Source organism: Silurus meridionalis, chromosome 2 (assembly GCF_014805685.1).
Source record: "Silurus meridionalis isolate SWU-2019-XX chromosome 2, ASM1480568v1, whole genome shotgun sequence".
NCBI lineage: Eukaryota > Metazoa > Chordata > Actinopteri > Siluriformes > Siluridae > Silurus > Silurus meridionalis.
In genome coordinates, this window is record NC_060885.1 from 19,059,819 (window position 1) to 19,083,631 (window position 23,813).

The window sequence follows — 23,813 nt, forward strand, 5'->3', positions numbered from 1 at the left end:
AACAGTCAGCACAAAGGCATTGGAAGCTCTAATGCAACAGTGCATTAACGATTCGGGCACAGAGATACACCCTCCGTTTGCAATATCTCTGATCTTTCATTGTGTTTCCCCCCTTAAATGCAGGAATATGTTATAAACCTCTTGAAATGGTTTAGAAAGTCTAGGTGACCCTTGAAGCATGGACATGCAGTATTTGGCTGGGGAAAAGCCAGAACTGCCGGGTCAGCACATTGTGTTACCAACAACGCGGAGTTCAGACAATCCCAGCGAGAACTAAACTTGATTTTAGATTTTTTTTTTCGTACAATTTGACTAATCCCTCCCACTTTTCAAAAAAATTATTTTTAATAAACTTATTTTTAGTTGCATCTATTTCAGCAAAATATACAGAAAGTCAGGATTTAAACCACAGCAGCCCCGACCACAACAAAGCAGATTCTGAAGTTAAACCACTGGATGTAGTAAACACATTGAGCAATGCAGCATACGTCATTAAATGTGACCTTTTCATAAACCTTTATATCTGACCACCCATTCCCACCTGATATATAAACCTCTGGCTGCTGCAGCTTTTTGTAGGCTCCCATGGGACCCTAGTCCTCATGGCTAAACTAGCAGTAACAAAGATCCAGGCAGGCTTGTTTATCAGTAGGCTTTCAGGATTCCTACTACTTATACTGCTTTGTAAAAAAAGATACTACACTCCTTTACTCACTGCTGCACCTTTGATTGAACTTCAAGAGCAGATTTGATATTGACATTAGTGCAATATTAATTCAGAAAGCAATTAAGCAGCTCTGTTTGCTCAAAATCATTTGGTGTGTTGATGAGGGATTAGATGCGCCCTCACAACAAAAGCTGAGTGTAACTTGAGGAAATTTGCATACATCTTATATGCTCTCTACATAAGCAGCTCAACTATTTTGAGAGCATGTTAACCCGAGAGATACAAATATATTTTTTACCCCCTCCTCAATGCAACGCGTTCAAATAGCAAGGTGTATATTAATACCACGAGAATACAGAGTTTCTATTTGTTCATCTGTAAAACAAATAAATAAATAAACCAGCGCTTCAAATCAGAACAGGGAAAATCCCAAGTGACAAGCAACACTCTGGAAAGTCACAATTTCACATTATTATATACTTAATTCTTTTTCAATTCTTGTTTAATTCCACAATACATTCATATTTTGTCTCTAAAGATTCCTAATGTTCAATAGAGTCTGTAAAGTTTTCCCCGCCCCCTAAAAAAAACCCTAAAACAAACAAGGCATTACTGCTGAAATACTGCAGGCTGCAGTGTTTTAATGTAATTTGCCGAGCATGTGTTCTGAGACTTTTTAGGAACTCTAAGAATGAGAAGTGCTTTGGACTTAACCTTGCAGCAGGCACACGTCTCTTTACCTTCTCATCGGCGCATCCGGACCTCCCATATCCTATATCCTATCCTATCCTATAAAACTCCCACCTCTCGCTCACACTCTTTTCGCCTGCTACACTGGCAGACCGAGTACGTGATTAATGGTTGTGCCCGGCCTCTCCATGCACTCAGCACATTGTTGAGAGGCTCTGAAACAGAACAACAGTTGCATCCCATCCTCACACCAAACCTAAGTCCCGCCTGTCAGTCGCCGGTTAGTGGACTGTTAACTGGCCAGATTTACAGCTACTAACTAGCGCTGGGTGGCTGCCTGGCAGACAGGGGGACAAGCATTCATCATTACTGATGGTGTTTCACTGTTGCAGTGGGCTCAAATCAATGAAAACCCTACCTTACAAACTGAGGGGTCAAAATTGTACATTAACAGCGTAAATAAACAATTAAAGGCTAGTCTATGGCAGAAAAGAGAATAATAAAATGTTTTAATACAACATCTACTATATATATATATATATATATATATATATATATATATATATATATATATATATATATATATATATATATATATATATATATATATATATATAAAGCATTTTTTCATAGTCCATGATTAAATTACATTAAAGTTTAGGAAATTAAACATTTCCACTGGAATCAAACTTGTCCTAAGTACATTTGCTGTCCTGCTTGTTCACATGCAGCGTCTGAGAATTGTATTGTAACAGAAACCCTGAACTCGAGTTTTGGCCCATTGGCGTTGTGGGAGCGTTGTAAATTCCTAGTTCTAAACTCTCGTGATTGAACAGGTCAAGACCACAATCTGGTCCATCAATGCATTAACAATGTATATATAAAAAAAAACATATATGCATGCACGTCTGTACACGGAACTACCTTGATTGCATTGAATCGATTTACGATTTATAAATGCTGTCAGGTTACACAATTTAACGACCTCTTCAAAAGCTTCACACAAGAGCGTTTCATACAAGCATATGCCACCATGAGAAAACATATTTGCATATGTGGTTGCCTGATTTGAGTTATGGGTCATCCTCTTACACTGTGTCTGCCAAATTGCATTCTTGCTGTTCATTTGGGAAAGATATATGTGCAGATATCAAATGGCAAATGAACAGCATGAGGCCTCCAGAGTGTAGGATATACCCACATACTGAGTGAAGGCCACACTGGGACACTGGCACAGCTGTAAGTCTAAGACGGCTCGCACTTGACCTTGGGCTTCATTGCAGAAAGTGAGACATAGGCACTGGCCAAAAAAAGAGAGTGTAAGAGCTTAGATCACTGCCTATACCACTATAAAACAGTGGACAGTCCTGTTTTTTGTTTATTTGCCATCGTAACAAAACATGGGATTGCAATCGCGTTTAAAACAAATGAACTCCTACGTAAACTTAACTTTCCTGCATGGGAGCGACAGACACACACTGAGGCTTGCAGTCAGCTGTTCACTTGCGTCAGAGGGCAGGCACAGTGCTCTGAACAAGAAAAGCACAGATAAAGGGTGAGCTGACTAATTTGATCAAGATGAGGTCCTAGCTAAGCGATCTTTGCTCTGTCCTTTGTTCAAAGGACTGGAGTTAATTCGAAATAAAGGTCAGTGATAAAGGAATCACCACGAGGCACGCCGTACGGTTCAATTACATCCTAATCAGCTATACAGTCCAAGTGTTTCTAGTCAATTGGGGTGGCGTGTACATTTTCCCAATGTTATTAATGAACAAGAGAATAAAGGTGTGGGGGGAGGAAGAGAAGCTGTCAATCAGATGAAACCTGTGTTTGTATGAATAAAAATAAGGGGATTTAGCCCTCTACTTTCCTCAACAGATTTTTCGTAGAAAAAAAAAAAACTGACGCTCAGTGTATCAGACAGGGAGGAGGAGATGGCAGAAAGATTTAAAAGATTTAGCGGGCTAAGGCTGAGGCTGGCTGCTGCATAAAAAGCAGAGAGAAATCGTGTGAGCAGCAGAAGAAGAGACCTACATTTTTCTGTCAATCAATACCACTTTCAACCCCCCCAATCCTCTTCACCGTTATACTGCTCCACTGCAAAAGTGGTTCACGGAAATTATTCAACTTGACACCGAATCCGATTTCACAGTTTATCCATCCCTCAAATCCAGAACGTTTCACAACAAATTCTAGAGATCCACTGAGCAGTCGGACTTTGACCTGAACACTAGACAAGGTGCCAAAGTCTATGCCTGTGCTTTACAGATTATAAGAACTGATTCCTGAAAAATAACACCCCATCTTCCAACATCCCATATGTCACCTTAACACACTTGTTTGTGCTTCCAGAGAGGCTCTGGATTAGCAAACGCATGTCTGAGTGGCTAACCCTGTCGACAGTGAAAAATAATATGTGCTACAGAATCTAAATGATGAAAACATATAAGAACTTTACACTAAGCTTTTACTTTATTAGATCCTAATCAGTGTGTTTATACTACACAAGTCTAATGCAGGCCAAAACTCTATACACAGAACTATAACTGACATAATTAATATAATGCCTTTGCTGTGCAACAAGAGAACAACGATCATGTGTGCAATTACTTAAATCTTAAAAAAAATATCAGAACAATAGTGTAAATATATATATTTTAAATGAACTATATACTGTAACTAAACTAGGCATTTTAGCAGCATCCTGTTTCAATAACAATAGAAAACAGAATATCGGGGTATTTCTCAACATCTCACTGATGAAAAAAGACCAAGAGTAGCTTGTTTATTGTTCTTTTAAATGCCATGCCAGCTTCAGTGGCAGGATCAAGATTGGTAAAATGGAACATTACATCACCAGATGTTTACAAAAGTTCGACTGTAGCAAAATACAGCGGTTATACGGAGTTTTTCGCTAGAGAGTAAAGCAGGTATTGGGATGTAAAAAGAAAAACAAAAAAACACACAATTATGCTCAACATCCACAACTGTACAGGCTGCTCTTTGTTTCAGAAACACACACACAAAAAATTTCCTGTTCCACAAGTGGAAGAAGAGACAACACTTCCTTTCCCAGAACAATCCATCTCCCAGTCTGACAAGTCCCTCTGCTATATTTACCCAACCAAAGCTGCAGATGATATACTTACAGCTGCACGCTGCCGCCGTATGGCACATGCTCCTGCCAATCACACGGCTGGAAGAGGGGAACGAGAACAGGACCTGTATCAAGCTAAGGAAACGACTGAAACCTTTGAGATGAAGAGAGAATATACACAGCAAGTAGAGAATTAAGGCGGCTTTGTTCAGCAGATGACTATAGTCCATGCAACACAATTCATCACTGATGCACCACCATAAAAATTAACACTACACTAATGGAAAGGACTAATAAAATCAGATTAACGCTGTATCAGTTGTTCTTTTAAGAAACTGCATCACCATAATGTGCTATAACAATGCCTGGGTTGAATTTAAATGGGTTCTACCTCAAGCCCCAACCCAGGTTTCTGTGACTACAGTTAGTGTCAACCCTGTACAAAAAAAAAAAAAAAATCAATCACAGGAAAGTATGTTTTCAGCCCTTAAATCACAATGAAATTAAGAATAACTCATACCAAGGTCTCAACTTGACAGCATCTTACTAAGCATTGTATGTCATTGTGTAATATTGATTGTACAATACCTACAACCTTTAATGTATATGGATAAGCAATGATTTATAGACCATCAGACAGTTATTTTTCCAGAAACCCCAATTACTGATGACTTTCATACCACAAACTCTAAAGCAGCTTGTGAGCCTGGGGTTTAAGCGCCAACTTGGCGGAGAAAGAGGGTTGTGGTGGGGTTCAGGGTGAAAAAGCATGGTGGATTCCTCTCAGGCCCCAGACGCAGGCGTTCCTGTCCATCTACCAGAACTCCCGAGAGATGACAGAAAGTGAGGGGGAGTGGGGGTGAGGGAGGGAGACTGAGAGAACTTCCCATGCACACTCTTCACATCCCACAGATCCACCCCCCCCGACAGATTCCATTCCCTTAACTCTGTCATTCTTTCTCTCTCACTAAAGCTCGGAGACGAGGCTGGCCACTGGGCTATCGAGGTTAAGAGGACACATTAATCATGAGCCATCAGTAAAATAATATTTGTACAACAGAATTCAACACAGTAGACCAGACATGCATGATGACAATTTGGTCCGATTTGAAACCCTAGATCGAAAACGCACTCACAATAGGAAGGCCTTATTATAAAAGTAGATGTTACCATCAAATTATTATTCCAGATCATGTAATTAATGCCGGGAGTTTGTGTAAATATAAGACATTTATATACAGGGAGCTCAATGCAGTCAAGTTCAAAAACTGATTAATTCGCACGGTACATTTTTTGCGCCCCAATTTAATTTAGCGAACATTTAAATTCAGCCCAGTTATGACCCAGAAAACTTAACTTAAGGTCTGGAACTCGCTGAAAGCATGAAACGTGCAAAATTATCAAAGCGTAATATAATAGATTTGATACGTCAATTGTATAAAAAGGGGGGAGGGGCGTGTACAAAGGGTTCTGTGATATTTCTATATATCTTCATTAGCAAAAGCAAGCGTTGGGAAGCAGAGTACAACAGTGATAAATAAAGAATAGCTTTAGTAACAGAGTATTGTATTTGAAATTGAAAAATCATAGCAGTTTAATAAGCTGCCAAATTTATGACCTAGTGCCACACTGGGTGGTCAAATAATATTATGTTAGCAAAATAGTTGAAAAGCTATTCTAGATGCTCCTGGAAAATGAATCCGGCGATGGCAACACCTCGGACTTGCAGTGCCATGTAAAATTGAACCACCTTAAAATTGCTTCACGGGTGAACCTGACATCGACCTTAGAGAACCCTTCGGTTGCTACTAAACAATCCACAACACGGTCATCACAAAACCATGTCCTCAAAATACACAAGGGACAGTGTGCAATGGAAGATGCGGACACTAGCAGCATATCTAGCCAAAGAAATAGTATTCCACTTAGCGGACAAAATTATCTTTCGAAAAACATGATCTGCTTGATCCTCAGTACTCGCTGGCTAGAAGCAATTCATTCGAACAGCTTGTATGATTAATCAGATAACACTGATAATTGTAGCCATATTACTAGGTTTGAAACGGACACAGACTGACTGACAAAAGATGGAGCTGCACTCTATCACTGTGGCACTGGAACTAATGCATTAGGGCATTTGCTAACATTTCACATCTCCAGTTTCTTTATACACCCCATACCTTAGCAGTGCAGTAAAGACAAACTGTCTGAGAAAATAGCCTTTGATCAGGTCCATCAAGATCCAAAGGCACAAAGAACCAGTTGTGACTAAGCAGGACAAAACTGGATGAAGAAGTTCTGGTACTTGCCTTTGTTTTCAGTACTACTGAATATACAACTCTTACATTATCTCTGGCAGTAATAAAGGTTTCATTAAGAAATAAGATGACAGTTGTTTGGAAACTAGCAGCAGATGCAGTGAGAATGAGTGGAAAGAAAAGTGCAGGGAAAAAAGCTCAGAGCCTCTGCCTACAATGGCATTTGAGAAAGCGGCAGTGATGACTGCTCTTTATATAAACCCAGGTTTGCAATCAGAACACATGTTCAGCAAAATGTTTTTTGTTTTGTTCTTTCCCCCTAAAACTTGCTCTAGGCAGAGAAAACACGACGTTTAGCGCTTGAATGACCGAGTCGGTATCGGCGATGAGTTGAGTGCAATATATGCTTCACAGAATTGAAAACAAGAGTTGAAACAGGATGTAAGACAGATTTCTTCTACATATGGTATCCTCGTGTTAACTTGAATCCTTCCACTTGCCACTGTTTTCAGGTATAGCAGAGACCGGATGCTTGGACTGCACTCAGGTTTAATAACAGCTTTCACACTTGGTCAAATAGACCATGCATACAACAGGGCAAGTCTGAAGACCACATTTATTACAAGCTTTATCACATAAAATTTGCCAGAAAACAGTGACCTATATACATCTTTAATGTGGATGCACACCAGAATGCCCCACATAGGCACATCAACATCAATTTTGCATGATTCACATGCACGACAAACAAAAATTATTTTTATTTGCAAACATAATCAGCTATCGTAGAAGCAACAAATTAACGTGCTAGTAGCCCGAGCCGGCATTATAATTTGTTCTGGAGGTCAGAAAACAGCTTGTCAGCTGTACATGATCAGATCATGAAGGAAATAAAAAGCCAGATGGCTACCTTTAGCAGCTATTGCTGGCACTGGGTGATGTGTGAGTAAGCGAGAAGAGCCAGTAGAGGTTGTGGTATGGAGGGATTCACAAATCATTTATATGGGAGAATATTACATTCATTTCTGGCTGCCTTTTGCCATGTGTTGGGTTTTACACACTACTCAGCTTCAGCAGCAATCAATTTATTTCATTAAATATCAAGAAAATCACTGATTTCGTCATCTTCCCCTCGATGCGGTCACTGCTGTTGATTGCTACCGTTGCTTTTGGCATGATGAAGACAACAGTGACAGGCACACTGGTAAAAAAAAAAAACACAAAAATCCACTTTCTGCTCCTATTCATGCTGATTGGCACAAATAGATGTATCTAAGGTTTCTGCAGGTTTCCCCAAATCAGATTTATGACTGTTTAAGACTTTTAAAGACCATTAAGAATGAAATTTAAGACCTACAGTATATCACAACATCAAAAACACACATAACTAGCAAGTGGCCTTAACCAAGCACTTAATTAACTTTTTTGTCAAGCCATACACGAAAAAAAAAAATCAGTTTTATGTCTGTGGTACAAGCCAGGAGAAATTCACACAAATAACTTAGAGCTGATTGGCTGTTGCATGTTGGTCTCATTTGTAGTTGTTAGGAAGGGAATTATGTTTGGACTAGCGAAAGAAGGAACACCACCACCACCACGGAAACAAACAGACAAAAACATTCTAAAGTGCTAAAGGAAACATTTCAATGACCCTGATATATGATCTAGTACCAAATACAAAAGCAGATTGTGCCTAATTTGAAAAAAAAACTACTATTTCTGTCCACACAGTCCTGAAAAAAATCTGATCTGTCAAATTATGATAAAAATTGGATTTGTCTCACTTCAACCTTGTAATGTGAATCCATTGTTAGTTTTTTTTTTTTTTCCCTACACGACACCTTGAGGCTTAAGATCTTGTTTGAATATAAAGCAGCTCAATTTGGTTGCAGACATATTTTCCCCCAAATGCAGGTCTATTGGCATGGACAGGCTCTTTCTATTTATCTCTTCACAGATTTTCATCTCATTTCAATTTCATTCGCTTTTATTATTATTATTTTTTTTTTATAAAGGACATTATCCCAAAGCAGCTTTACAGAAATAAATAGATTACAAATATCGATTTAAAATTAGTCAAAATGTATCCCTAAATTTATCCCTAAAGAGTGACGACAGTGTCAAGGAGAAAGAAAAAAAACTCCCTGAGATGGTATGCGTTAGAAACCTTGAGAAGAACCAGACTAAAAAGGGAACCTTTCCTCTTCTGGGTGAAAATAAATGTTCATTCATTATAGTTCCATCACTGTTGAGCTTATCAACTGTTCACTGATGGAGACTCGAGTGTTCATGGTGATTGAAGCCCTAAGTGAATGTAGCAAAACTATAATAAATACAGTCCAAATCCATCTTCATGGTTCTTGAGTTTAAATTTGTATTAATGTTTATCAGTAGCAGGCCTACAGAAAATGCAGACTAAGCATTCTTATATTTTGTTGGCATTTAAATGGCATAAGGTTTTTTTTTTTTATCTCATAATGTAAAGTCAGATTTACTTCTGGATCTTGAAATAAAAATCGAAATAATTTAGTTTCATACAAATAAGTGGACGAAAAAAAAAAGAAAGAAAGAAAGAAAAAGAAAATTGTTTGGGTGTGTGGTGGATACTAGATGACAATGTATTTGTACAAATTCTCCATGAATTGTGTGAAAAAGATTAAAACTCTGGATACAGAAATTTGATCTCTATTGGAGAGGGATTATGTTGCCCCTGTAATACTATGGGGCAATATTTGAGGATTGTTTGATGGCTTGAAAAATGTGAATAACGCTTCAACCTAGCGCAGCCTCTCCTCTGCAATGAATTTAGGCGATCCCTTTGACTATATTAAATAGAGGAACACTTGCACAAGACTGCATAACATTTACTTTGGCACTCAGGTTCATTATGAATCATTTAGATAACTAAATGAACAAACACCGACATAGTTTCCGTGGGACACCCGAAAATCATGAGGTGAAATAAAAATCCAACAATAAGACAATGAGAAGATAATATTGGCTAACTTGAAAATGCCATCCGTTCTCTCGGTGGACATCTTGCGCACCTGATTAAATATGCCTGTAGCAGGGCGTACTTTTGTGAATGCTAAATAGGCAGACATACACTTATCGCCGTGCTAGCAGACAAGTGGCTCTGAGATCTGTAGAAGGCTGTTCTACACACAACCAAATTGTTTAGACACTGAGACACTACTGTCCTTGTGTGATGAATGGATTATGAGCTCTCTAATTGTATAGCCAGGAAAAAAAATTATATTTTATATCCATTACAATACAAAACAACTCAAAATAAGTACAAATCAAGATTAACTAAGAAAAGAAATCAGGTGTGTGATTATGTATTACCTTTAACAATGTTCAGCGTCTCCTTAAGTTGACTGAAACTGCTGAGGAGGGGATCCTGCTCTTCGTCCTGTAAGAAGGTAAAGAAAAGTTGGTCATCTTTAAGTCAAACAATAAAGAACTTTAACACGTGGTAGCTCTAAAAGCAGGCAATTCCATTAAGCAATAATAGAAACTGTGCACACGTCTCGACGACTGATTTTGTTTACTCGGGTTAAAAACATTTGATTGTAAAGAATTTAAATCAGAACTATTATCAACAAAGGGAGTAGTGATAATTAAGATCAGGGATGTATATAGGGCTGCTTATAATCTCTGCTAAGGTGCATTATAAATGCTACTCTGTGCTGTTATTGTTCCCTCATTAATGCATACATTCTGAAAAACCCAATCAGAAGCAGTACAAATGCTTCACTAAGTTCATTCTTTTATTTTGAAAGAAACATCACTTTTTCAAACTGTCACTTATGAAACTTAAATCAAGTTACTGCATAAAAGGGTTTCGCATATAAATGAATCACTTTACCAGTGGTGTATGTGTACTCCATCTGGAGTTTCTCTTGATGGCACCAACCACTGTTGCAATCTCCCCCTGGATGATGTATATATTCTTGTCCACCATCGCGAATCTGAAGATAAAACAGGAAAACAGAGTTCGGCCTTGTGCTGATGATTTAACAACGGAAAGGTGCGTGTTTAATCAAGATTTTGGTCATTTTCAAAAACTGACTAAACCTCAACAGCCAAAATGGTTCTCATATTTCAGAAAGGGTTATTTTCTTATAACTAAAGATGTATGATGCTGCACTGAGGCAGAAAAGATTCCATAATACATAACTATCCAGCCCAGTATCTACTGTCATGTACATACTACTTTAGTAACATTTATAACATGACTAAAGATGCATAAAAGAGGCATCCTGGGATCATAATCATCATAATTAAGTCATGGGTTCCTGAGCCACTGAACAACCCTGTAATAGTAACGATTCAACTAAAACAGGGCTGTCCAATCAAATCCAGAACATGCCGATGTGGGTGCAATTCCAACCAAAAAGCAGCTACATCTGATTCCACCTGATTAATTACTTGATCTTGGCTTTCAGTAAATTTTAAATTTACTGTTTGGTTGAAATAAACTCAGAACTTTAACCCCTTCAACTCAGAACTTCTATTCTTGAACTCAGGATGGTCTTCTGAATTTGGACTTGCTTCAACATCAGACAGTGACGTCAAATTAACATGGTCATACTTTGTGGAGTTCTGAAGGGTTCTATATTGGTGGTATTCACAAGTATTTGCAGCTTTTGCTCAAATAAGAGAGACAGTCACTAATGAAATCTACAACACTGATCAGATATTAGACCTTAATTAAATTATCAAAAATATCTATTTTAAACTGATATAACTGAAAATAAAACACAGCGTCACTGATTTCATTGTAAACTCTTATCGACATTCGGTGTAAAGCCGTAACAAGCGTGTTTGGCTGAAATATTTACGGGATCTCGCATCTTGGCTCTGGAGTTTGAATCAACTTTCTGAAACCTTCTTTTTCCGCCGTTAAAATGGGTATGATGTCCGTCGCCATGTGGTGTAATTGAGCTTGCAATCTCGTTCGTTTTTTATTTTTTGCTCGTCTTGTCATAAAAAGTACCAGAGGTTGAATGAAGACTTGACTGACTGCTAAGTGGGAGCTGCGCTCGCCTTCGGAAATTATTCCTCTCTTGGAAAATCTGTTGCACACATTTGGGTGCATTCCTTATATTTGTAGCCTGCATGGGGTTCAAGTGGTTAAAAAGGTTGCTGTTGTTTCCAGCTGGTGGTCTACACCACCACGATGACACAAATTGCACAGTATTGTTTGCTGGTCGATGTCAGAGATTTTGAACCCAAACCAGTTCCAAACAACAGAGAAACAAGCGTGCACAGCTACTGCTGATACTCTTTATAACATGACAAGTGCAATAACACATCACATACAGTATTGTGAAAAAGTGTTTGCCCCCCCTCCAGATTTCTTATTTCTTTGCATGTTTGCACACTTTAATGCATCAGATTTTCAACCTAATTTAAATATTAGTAAAAGTGAACACAACATGCAGTTTTTAAATGAAGGTTTTTATTATTGAGGGAAAACACAATCTAAAACTACATGGCCCTGTGTGAAAAAAGTGTTACCCAAAATTACCCCAAGAGCACAGCGACGCCTCGTCCAAGAGGTCACAAAAGACCTCACAACAACATCCAAAGAACTGCAGGCCTCACTTGCCTCAGTTAAGACTGGGCAAAAATGGTCTGCATGGCAGAGTTCCAAGACGAGAACCGCTGCTGAGCAAAAAGAATAATAAAGCATAAAGGCTCGTCTCAGTTTGGCCAGAAAACATCTTGATGATCCCCAAGACTTTTGGGAAAATACTCTGACGAGACAAAAGTTTTACTTTTTGGAAGGTGTGTGTCCCGTTACATCAGGCGTGAAAGTAACAGCGCATTTCAGAAAAAAAAATCTGATAAATGGAACCATGAATTCTGCTGTTTACCAAAAAATCAAGCTGAAGTGAACTTGGGTTCTGCAGCAGGACATTGATCCAAAACACACCAGCAAGTCCACCTCTGAATGGCTGAAGAAAAACAAAATGAAGACTTTGGAGTGGCCTAGTCAAAGTCCTGACCTGAATCCTATTGAGATGCTGTGATGACCTTAAAAAGGCGGTTCATGCTCGAAAACCCTCCAATGTGGCTGAATTACAACAATTCTGCATAGATGAGTGAACCAAAATTCCTCCACAGCGCTGTAACAGACTCATTGCAAATTATCGCACACGCTTGATTGCAGTTGTTGCTGCTAAGGGCGGCCCAACCAGTTATTAGGTTTAGGGGGCAAACACTTTTCACACGAGCCATGTAGTTTTATATTTCGTTTTCCCTTTAATAATAAAAACCTTCATTTAAAAACTGCATGTTGTGTTCACTTGTGTTATCTTTTACTAATATTTAAATTCGTTTGATGATCTGAAACATTAAAATGTGACAAACATGCAAAAAAAAAAGAAATCAGGAAGGCGCAAACACTTTTCCACACCACTGTAGCACACATCAGATTCATTCAAACTGTGGAGAAAGGAGGTTTCAGAAAGCGGATTCAAACTCTGCAGCCAGGATACGAGATCTGCAGCCGTAAATATTTTAGACAGCGTTTAATTAGACGGTTTGTGCTCTGTTCATTTAGACTGTTATGATGCTCTCTGTGTTTGATTACTAATGCCTGCGTAGTAAGGCGTTGGACACAGTAGAAAACAGACGGTTCAGCCTCGACTCTATCGACATTAGTAGTGTTAGAAGTTGTAAAGAGTAACAAATTAAACAAAACAATAAAAATGCAGATTTAGAATTCATGAATATGGAACGGTATCCACGGCAGAGCAAAATCCATATCGTGGCACAACATAATACATGTAGTCATGCTCATACCGATATCGCGCCCACCCCTACATGATAGAAAACTAGTGGCTAAGACACAAACACACTAGCGATGTCATTACTGTATACATGTCCCATTTAGTGTGTAGAATAGGGTTTTGGGTTTAATGGTTGGCACTTTTAAATTAGTTTAGACATGTACAGAGCATAAATGGCCTATTTTCACTTGCTGCCAAATACTGATGTCATTTAGTGCTTTTTACAGTTCTATTTCTATAATATTAATATTAATGTTGAAGAAGGGCACAGCACAACAGATCTTATGCACATTACCATTTAAACCAATAGAAACAAGTTCCCGATGAACAAAATCACAGAACCAAATAGATGATTATTGGATCCAATTCCATCATACTGTTCATTTTACATTACCAAGTAAGCCATACTTTACTCAATTAGCTGTGCTGTGAGGGTAACATCTGTCAGCATCTGGCACCGTTCAACATAAAAAAATCCTTTTGGGGCAAACAATCAAATTGAAACATTAAAAGTAGAGATTTATTCATTGGGAAGGTCGCAGGTTTCTTATTCGTTGTCCTGAAGAACCTTCTGTCCTGCACATTTCAGTGTAAAATCTGCATAACGCACCAACATCAACTCAAAATGGCTCCTAATTAGCCGATTATGTGTGTCGGGGTAAAACCCTGAAACGTGAAGGACAGTTAACTCCAGGACGAGGGTTAAAACGTGTATATTAGCAGACTATGTGTCAATACCGATCACACGCAAAGACACGCGGTAGGGTACAATGCGATATAAATGCACGTAAACTGACATGACAGAACACTGAGGCCTTTCCAGAGTGAGGTAAATAAACGACAGGTGAGACCATGTGAAGCATGCATATTATCCACACTAGCAAGTCAAAATAAAAAACTTGAAATGAAACATCATTGATGATGGAAATGGAGAAAAAAAAAAAGGTCGTTATAATGCAAAGCTGGCCAAACTTAGAAACTATACTATAAACTATAATGTTATACCAAACATTAGAGTAAAATACCAATTTCATTTACAAAGCTAGACACATATTAAAGTTACAAAATCATACAACTATGTATGGTGACTGGAGGAATGATCATTTAGTGCTGTGGTGGAGAATGTAAGATGTGAAACAGACTAGCAAATTAAAATAAAACCGTATAAATGTAACATTAACATTGTGTTGGCACCTGTAATGTGAAAGTTGAAGCATGAAGAAGCAAAAAAACAATCTCGATTAATGGTCATGGGGCAAAAATAAATGTTGCATTATACCAAAACATTATACTAAAGTTTAATTTCCATTGTTTCTTTCTTTTTCACATTACCTGTAGCTTCTCCAGGACAAAAAGATGTACCCTTGACAGTAATCAGTGACTAGGGGGGGGGGTATAATTTCGAACTGGTAAGAATGTAAGGAAAGGACTTATTTCAAAACTTCTGTGCAACATTTAGTCAGTAGGTTTACACAGGTCTGATCGGGGTAAACAAACAAAATAAACAGCTATATTACTAGTGATTAATCTGTGAGAAAATCCTTCAATGCTAACAGAAAGTTAATTCGGCTAGCTGCAGCTCAGTTAGCCTATCCTGACAGCTGACACAAAATGCTGTCTTTATAAAATGATAACATTATTCTGTCCTTTAACAATAAGACATGCTGACAATTCCTCGCGGTTGTGTGTGAATCCGATATAAACCGTTTAGCGAGAGAGAGAGAGAAAGAGAAAGAGAGCTGCTAATCAGGGAGCTAGTTAGCATGCTAGATGTTTAGCTGCGCTACCAATTTAATTAAAGAGTCGTTAAACAATGTCAGCTCAAAACAGCATATCTATTTTACGTAAGACACTTTTAGGAGACACTTTGTATCCAGTAATGATGTGCCTTTCTAAGTGTCAAACTGGCCCCAAAACCCATTACCTGTACAGATGCGAATCCAAAATGGCGTTCAGTGGCTAGCAAGCGAGGAAGAGCTAAGAGCCTGGTGGATGGAAATGTAAACGTGTGAAGCCCAGATACACATGAAATGAATGACACTGCGCAAACTGACTGAGATACAGTCTTACGTTGAAGCAGTTTCACGACATGCCCAGGTTATTCCGCTGGATCTGAAGCTGTCACGGTCTCTTATGTCGCTATGGTTAGCAAGCCGGTAGTGCAAGTGAACTTACTGACGTGGAAAAGCGTGAAGTGCAACCTAGCTTGATGTTTTCATTTTGACATGATCCTGTTTTCAGCCAATCGCATGCGCCGGGGCGTCCTCGTCCTGTATTTACAACAGAGCGTTTAAAGACGTATATTTTGTAAATAATGTATATGAAAGACTCAAACCCTTAAGATTAGTGATGTTCCCTGCATATATGTATATATAATATAATGGTGAATTATTTTATTTGAGTAACTCAAGGCGGGGAACACTGACATACCAAGGAACCATAAAGTTAGGTTGATCGCTATTGATGAAGTGCACCCAAGCCGGGACTCACTCTGACGTCACTCTGTGGTTTATAACATGAAAGATGAGTGTACTGTTCTTCTAGTCTCTAGTCTCTCCGCTTATGCTTACTTAAATTGTATTTTTAATGAACAAGAAAGTCTGACAAATGGCTACTAGGAGAACATCTATGTGTACATGAGAGAAGGAGAAAAGACATGGCATGCAGGATTCACTACTCTGTGACAGATGTGAAGCCATGCTATTTACTAATCATTAAAAGATGTGACTTAATAAAAAGGGTTTGGTTTTTATTTCATTCATTTCCAATACCTGCTATATCTTAAAGGAGGATTAGGGGGGACTGAAACACTGGAATGAGACTGGAATGCAACCTGGTTGTCGTGCAAGTACATACAGGGCATCATGCACACTGAAGCATTCGAACATTCGAATGTATGAATAATCCAACATCCATTCCTACTTTAGATGCAATTCATGGAAGTAAATCTACCTGCTGGCATGTTTCTGGCATGGTTCAATAAGGAGAATCTGCAGAGGAAAAAACTTGTGAGAGCACCTGATCAACACCCATATAGTCCAGAATCATTGTCATTAACATGGAGTTGGAACCCCATTGCTGTTATTGCAGCTTCTGCTTTTCTTAGAAGGCTTTCCACTAACAAATGGAAGATAGCGGTAAGGTTTTACACTCCCTCAACCAGAATTAGTATTAGATATTTTTATTGAGGTCTGGTATTGGTGTAAAGTGAGAAGGCCTGGTAAGCGGTGCAATTCTTCCTAATTGTGCTCTGTGGTTAAGGTAAAGGCTTGGGTGACCTGAATCCTAGCACATCAACTTTTACAAACCATGTCTTTATGAACCTTCCATTGTGTACAAGGGCATTGTCATAATATTTAGTTCCATTAGTTCCAGTAAAGGTGAAAGTTAATGCTACAGCATACAAAGACACTAAACAAGTGTATCAGTTTGAGGTAGGCCAACATATGTGTGTGATGGTTTGGTGTCCATATAGTGTGTATTCTTAGATTTGCGCTTGTAGTCTGCACACTTAAATTCAAACCACATGACACTGATTTTTAAAACAATTACATTTTTTAAACAGTTTCATGTAGAAATGGTTGTGGGGGAAAAAAATAATTTTCCTGTCTATGGTTTACAGCTGATGGCTATTTGTGAATAAAATAGTATTCTGGTAGTGAGTAGAAGCTGCATAGCACAAGAGACACACACACACACACACTCAGAATACAGGCTGATTTTCTCTGTGCTCACTGAGCATGTGTTAATAATTGTCAACCACACCAACAAAGCTTCATAAATGTTATTGGTTACAGAAAGCTGAAAATGACCACTCTATTATATTGTACCATCTCGTATTGTCTGTATTGTCTTGTAGTGTCTGTTTTGTCTGTATTGTCTTGTATTGTGTGTTTTGTCTTGTATAGTCCAAGCTAAATGTGTAGTGTTATTTATGTCGGTACTTTTGAGAGTCACCAACAGCTGGAACCAAATTCCTTGTGTGTTTCAACACACTTGGCCAATAGACCTGATTCTGATTCTGATTCTCAACAGTGAAAGTGACATCATTAGTGAACAGCTCAGCCTTTGCAGTGCATCTATGGATGCACCCTAACTTTTCCTTTCCTCCTTTTATTGGGTTCTTTTGCCATAATTTAATGGCTAGTCTTATTTGTGTATTTTTTTTTGCTTTAATTTAGATAAAGATTAATTTCAAATGACATGGTTTGCATTAAACTCATTAAATATCTGTAAATTAGATAACCTATTAAATATGACAACACAATCTGTATATGTATGCAGTATATACAATAAAAAAAAAAAAATATTTGGAAGATTTGTATACCTGGATATTAATGCAATTATCCAATCACTCATGCAACAACAGACACAAGACAAGAGCTTTAGTTAATGTTCATATTAAGCATCAGAATGGGGAATGATGATATCTCAGTGACCCAGAGCATGGCATGTTTGGTGTTGCCAACATGCCAGTTTTAAAAATGAATAAACTGCAAGTGAAATAAAATGATTAATTTTACACAATATTGTAAAAAAATAAAAAAATACTAATAATAATTCTATGGGTGGAAATACTTTGTTTATAAAAGAAGCCAGAACAGAATAGTCAGAATGATTTGAACTGATAAGAAGGCTATAGCATGCATCTTAGAACCTCAAATTCTGTGGTAGATGGACTACAACAGCAGGAAACCGCACCAGGTTCTACTTCTGTCAGCCAGCAAGAGAAACTCAGCTGGTGGGCATAGATGCCATAAAACTGGACAGATTAAGAAACTGGAGAGTGAATGTATACACCTGCACTAACTATACCCAGCTATATAATTTAAAGCGTATCAATCAAGGTGAGATATACACGCTCAGAAACATTCAGAAAATACATTTTTAGCTGCAAAATGTACAGACTTGTTAGATATTAAAAAACATCACATTACTTGTGTAAATGCTGGTGTATTCAGGCTAGGTCTTATCAAAATCTTTTTTCATTACAGAATAAAAAGCCTATAGTTTCATTAGATTTCCAATTAATGCAAGAAAATTGTTGTTTCAGTGCATTAGAACTGAAAACATTAGTCCAAAAGAACAGCATTCTGTAAAATATAAGGCTTCTTACCAATTGCCATTACTGAGATTGTCATGTACTGTTTGGAAAAAAAAAAGTCAAATTCTTAAAAATCTTCAATTGATATGCAAATGAGACTTTTCGAGGAATCAGGGCATTAAGTCTATGCCCTTAATAATCACAGAGATAATTACTCAGAACTATTCACTTCACTATTCACTGTGCAAACTGTCTTTTATAGCATAAGCACATTTAAGACATAAATGTCAGAGTCCTGGAGGCTTTTCTAGTTCTGCCAGTAGTCTGAACATTCCTATGTTCCTGCATGATCAGACCACACACATTTTAGTCTTACATTTTACATTAACAATCTTTACAAATGTTGTTTTCTTTAAGTCATATTATTCAGTAGAGTTATTCAATAAATTATACAGCATGGCACAAAGGCCTGTTTCCTAAATGATGGTTGAATAGGATATTGATATTGGACATTGAAAAGGACATTGAATAGGACATTGATAGGAATGAGATAGAAATGTGACACTGTTTTAGGAATTTGGCTGGAAAAACAAAAACGGAAGGAACTTGGTACCTCAGTGGAAGCTCAGAAGTTAAGATGTTGGACTTTTGATCAGAAGGTCGATTTTACAGTTTTTCTCAGCTGCTTTGGAGCATTTCTCGAATCATCCTTAATATATAATAAGTGCATTCTCAAAACAATTTGTACACAAAACATTGGGTTTCTTGCAAAAGCCTATACTTTTCTCAAAATCCTTAGTTCATCTCTCAAAAGTCAGAATGGAAGACAGAAAAGTTGTTGTTTACAAACAAGATCATCAAAATGTTTAGTCTCGTTGTCAGTATGATGCGGCACAGTTTCAGAATTTTCCTTCCTTCTGTTTGGTATCTATAAATTTCAGCAGCAGAAATTAATTTATTTGATTGCATGATTGATTTATATTGATTACAAGAGACCAGACAGGATTCACACTTTTACTGTTCGCTCGTTCAAGTGTTCGTTCGTTTCTTGGTTGTTCATCAATTTTCGGAATTTATAATTCTTTGTTTCGCTCTGTCTGTTTGTTGTTGGTTTGTTTGTTTTTTGATCATCATGACATAAACAACTATAATATAGAAAACAGCAGACAATTGTACACAATCGATTCAATGAATGTACAAGAGCATTCACAGTTTGATCAAAGCAACAAGAAAGGTTCTTATGATGAGCACAATGACTAAATGATGAGGTTGAACAAGCAGATTGGAGAAATTCATTTCTGATCTGACAAGTGCTCCAAAGCCACTAAAAAACCCTGTAAATCCCAGCACCATCAAGCTACCAGTGCTGGGCCCATGACCAATGCCCCTTAACCCTCAACTGCTCAGATGCAAAATGCCATTAATGGAGAAGTAGAATGTAAATGTTAAAAACTTCCTTTTTCTCTTTTGTGACAAACAATGGAGGTTTTTTGAAAGATGTCTTTTATGTTACCAAAATTAGGTTTCAGGATAGGAATAAACATATAGAATAAATTTAGCTACTGTAACACAGGCGAGTGGAAACACCCCACAAAGAAATCACAAACGTGTGTGTGTGTGTGTGTGTGTGTGTCTGAGAGAGAGAGAGAGAGAGAGAGAGAGAGGTGGGCAGTCCTATCTCCCGCGGACCTGTCGCCCAAGGTTTAGCATAAAGTCAGTCCCTCTCTGCGTGTGGGGATCGAGCCTTCACTTTTTCCAGCACCTTTCATGACAGACAAATGTCATCCAAGGAAACGTGAGCTTTCTCATCTTCCTTTGCAGTCCAGGAAACTTTCTACATGCCGGTTGATCGGCGCATCCTTTCAGGACATCAGCTCAGCCACAGCAAACTTGCGTTTCTCGGGGATTACTTCATCCAAATAGGTATTTAACGTAAGTCGAAACTATATTTTCTATAAAAGTGCGTGATCATCATCAGCGTCGTTCTGTTTCTTACGTATACAACGTTCTAAAAGTTCCGCGCTGAAAACACCCGAAGGATGTGGAGCTCTGCTTTCGAGCGAGGGGGATAAAACAGCATGCCTTCATCATCCCCCTGTAGCAGGCAGGATGATCTAGAGCTTGATGAAATGCGCAGATTCTGGAGTGACACGATATACATGCTCACTACTCTGAAGATCTCGCTCAGTCTAACTGCTTCATCTCGTTCACTCATTTCAATGAAAACAAAAGAGCTTTAATCATGAACGCCTGTTAAGTTGATCGTGTTCGGATCTTGCTCTCGTCTAATAAAAGTTCATGAATGCAATTTTGTTCTAAAATATTAAAACGGAGTGATCATATTTTAGAATATCAGTCCGGATGGCTTTACATTTAAATAACCATGTTTTGAAATCTCAAATATTTTTTATATAGACCACATTGAATCATGCGTGTCATCCTTTGAATATGTATCCTGGGATTTTCCCGGATATTATAGTTATAGACCAAGTCAAGACCACACGGGTGGTGGGCTGTTGTCGGCCCTGTTTTACACTTTCATCTCGCTTGGCATGTATGATCACTGCATCCGGATCTGACTGGCAGATTACAGCCTTAACACGTCTTTAAGAAACTGTGTCCAAGGCATGATACGACCCAGAGATAAAATGGCACACATCATTGGGGAGGGTGGATTTGGATCATATTTGGCTCGAGCTGAAATAACATAAATGCATTAAATTGTGGATAATACAGATGGCTCATTTTGACCAAAATTACACTGATAATATTCATGATTTGACCATATATGCTTAAATGAATCCATGCTGCTTGTTTGGGAAATTGTAAATTACTAGTCGATTCATGCTGTATTCTATCTTTTTAAATGCATATATATATATATATATATATATATATATATATATATATATATATATATATATATATATATATATATATATATGTGTGTGTGTGTGTGTGTGTGTGTGTGTGTGTGTGTGTGTGTGTGTGTGTAATGTTTTACTCTTAATGAATTTTTTTTATTTATAGGTAACAATAATTAAAAATTTATATGATGCTTTATTTCTCGCTCCCGAGTAGACTACTTACAAAATAAATTAAAAGCAAAATATATATTTCTAGACTCCCAAAAGTTTTGTACACTGTAGGATTTATTTCATTTCTTGTGACCTGTATAATAGAACAGAATATTTTAGTTGTAGACACTAATTGAGAGTAATAATTGACCACATATGAAATTAATAACGTCTACAATAATATTACATGTATTATTCATCTTAGAATAGTTTTTGATTAAACGGCAGGAATGGCCTTCATGTTGTGCATGAAGAATTTATGCGCGTTATGATAAATCCACTGATATTTCAAACTTTTGTTTTTATGAAACGGCAGAATCCTGCTCGATAATTTTTTTTAATTAATGTAATAAATAATGTGATATTTTATATAACGATGATTTTAATAGATATGTTGCGTATGGGTTGGGCGTGATGTAGACTCGTAACGACAACCGTTATATTCATTGCCTTTTTGTGCAAATTTTGCAAAATGCTGTTATTTAATTGCCATGTAAGCAGTTTGGTTCATTTTGGTAAAGTTTGTAGATTATTCTGTAAAAAAAAAAAAAAGTCGCATCTGGCTGAGTTGAAATAGAGTAAAGTTGGGGCCTGTTTAAGTTTTCACGCGAGGGTTACGCGACCTCGTGGACGTTATAAAGCGTGACGTAATAAATAAATCCCTGTCAGCTCGAGCTCAGCTGTGGCCCATCAGTTTCCCCTGGACTGGGATGGGCTTCTCACTGGCCTACAGCATTGCAAACTCTCAGCTGAACCGATCCCAACTAAAAACGAATTCATTGCAATCTTCATGGTACATTTAGACTTTTGCACCTATATAATAAACTAGAAAACCGCAAATAAAGTGCACATTGAAGCTCAGCTAGAAAACATCCAGAACATTTAATTCTACATTATGCATGCAATTATTTCCTAATTAAAACAAATACCGCAAGAATCCGCATTTGCAGTGTGTTTTCTGTTCTTTTTTTTGGGGGGGGGCGGACGTGGTGTTTAACGATACAGCAAAAATTAAAAAAAAAATCTGTATACCAGCACAAAGATGAAAAGTGCCTGGATAAACATTGGCAGTGTTCTATTGCTCGCTGTGCATCTCCCAGTTCGCGGTTATGTATGTATGTGTGCAGGCAAATGCAAATGGATGTTAGGAGGGTGGAAATTAACATCTACAAACATTGGGTAGAAATTCCATCTGCCGCCGGCTCGAGTGGGTCCTTAATAAGTTCTCAGACAGCAAAGTGACACACATCTTAATCAACTCTTAATCCAGGGAATTAATTCTGGACGCGTTTATGAATAATTCCCAGCCTAATAACGCTGCCAATGGAAATGTGCTTAGTCTGCCGTGGTCGCACCAACAGATGGACTCAACAATCTCAAGAAAAAATTAAAGGATTTCCCCAATCGATTCTCTCTGCTCTTACATCTCATTTTTAAATTTTTTTTTTAAAACGAGATCGCCCTATACATACCTCGTCTGAAAACTACCCGGTTAATACATGCCACCAGAATGCTGCTGATTTAACCCATGTTAAAAACCCTGACGGCTAAACTTGAATTCGATTTGATTCAATATAAACATGCTGCTTTTGCAACCTATGCATGTAAACCCGTGCTTTGCTTATGCAAATGATGGTCAGAATCCGCGCTGAAAAATAGGGCAAATAAAAGCGCGAGTGCATCAAAGAAAACTCCTGGAAAATGTAGGATTCTTGAGGTTTCTTCAGTTGAACCCTTAAAGATACACAACCCGCAGGAAGTGCAGTGAATATGCGTGTATTAGCGGCAAATTGTACAAATGAAGCGTGAAACATGCGCAAGGCCACTTCCGCGCACACCTTTACTATTATTCTAATAAAAAGCGCTCGGCTGCTGAATTCCCAATGGCGATGCTGATCATAACACCGCCTATAAAATACTCCGGGGGTCTGGAGTGTCCTCACATCTTCATCACAATATTTATTTAATGTTGGAGACAGGACGCAATTACCTTATAAAAGTATACAATTCTTATTCTTTCCTTCTATTATTATTATTATTATTATTATTATTATTATTATTATTATTATAGACATATCTTTCCAAAAGAGTAAATATTAACTTTTAAAGTAGCCTAGGCCTGTAACATGTGCAATATGTGGAGCCGAATGTGAATGTTGTAGTTTTAGTGTAGTCAA

The 23,813-nt window shown here is 37.8% G+C and overlaps 2 protein-coding genes across 7 annotated transcripts in view; one reads left to right on the forward strand and one right to left on the reverse strand.

The window, feature by feature from the left end:
* The window catches only part of gbf1 (golgi brefeldin A resistant guanine nucleotide exchange factor 1), a 55,838-nt gene extending 40,111 nt beyond the window's left edge, over positions 1–15,727 (reverse strand). For 2 of the 5 annotated variants that reach the window (XM_046837003.1, XM_046837001.1), the window contains exons 1-4: positions 15,586–15,727; positions 15,440–15,500; positions 10,584–10,686; positions 10,061–10,127 (exon numbers count right to left, since the gene is read on the reverse strand). In XM_046837003.1, the coding sequence (XP_046692959.1) occupies positions 10,061–10,127; positions 10,584–10,679 (163 nt within the window). In that variant the 5' untranslated portion in view covers positions 10,680–10,686; positions 15,440–15,500; positions 15,586–15,727. The remainder of the gene's footprint in view (positions 1–10,060; positions 10,128–10,583; positions 10,687–15,439; positions 15,501–15,585) is intronic. The other 3 variants (XM_046837005.1, XM_046837004.1, XM_046837002.1) reach the window with 2 other exon arrangements.
* A 4,545-nt stretch (positions 15,728–20,272) lies between these two features.
* Positions 20,273–23,813, forward strand: part of pitx3 (paired-like homeodomain 3) — a 12,733-nt gene continuing 9,192 nt past the window's right edge. Inside the window, exon 1 of one of the 2 annotated variants that reach the window (XM_046837010.1) lies at positions 20,273–20,491. The gene's annotated coding sequence lies outside the window, so the exon portion shown is untranslated. The remainder of the gene's footprint in view (positions 20,492–23,813) is intronic. The other variant, XM_046837011.1, reaches the window with a different exon arrangement.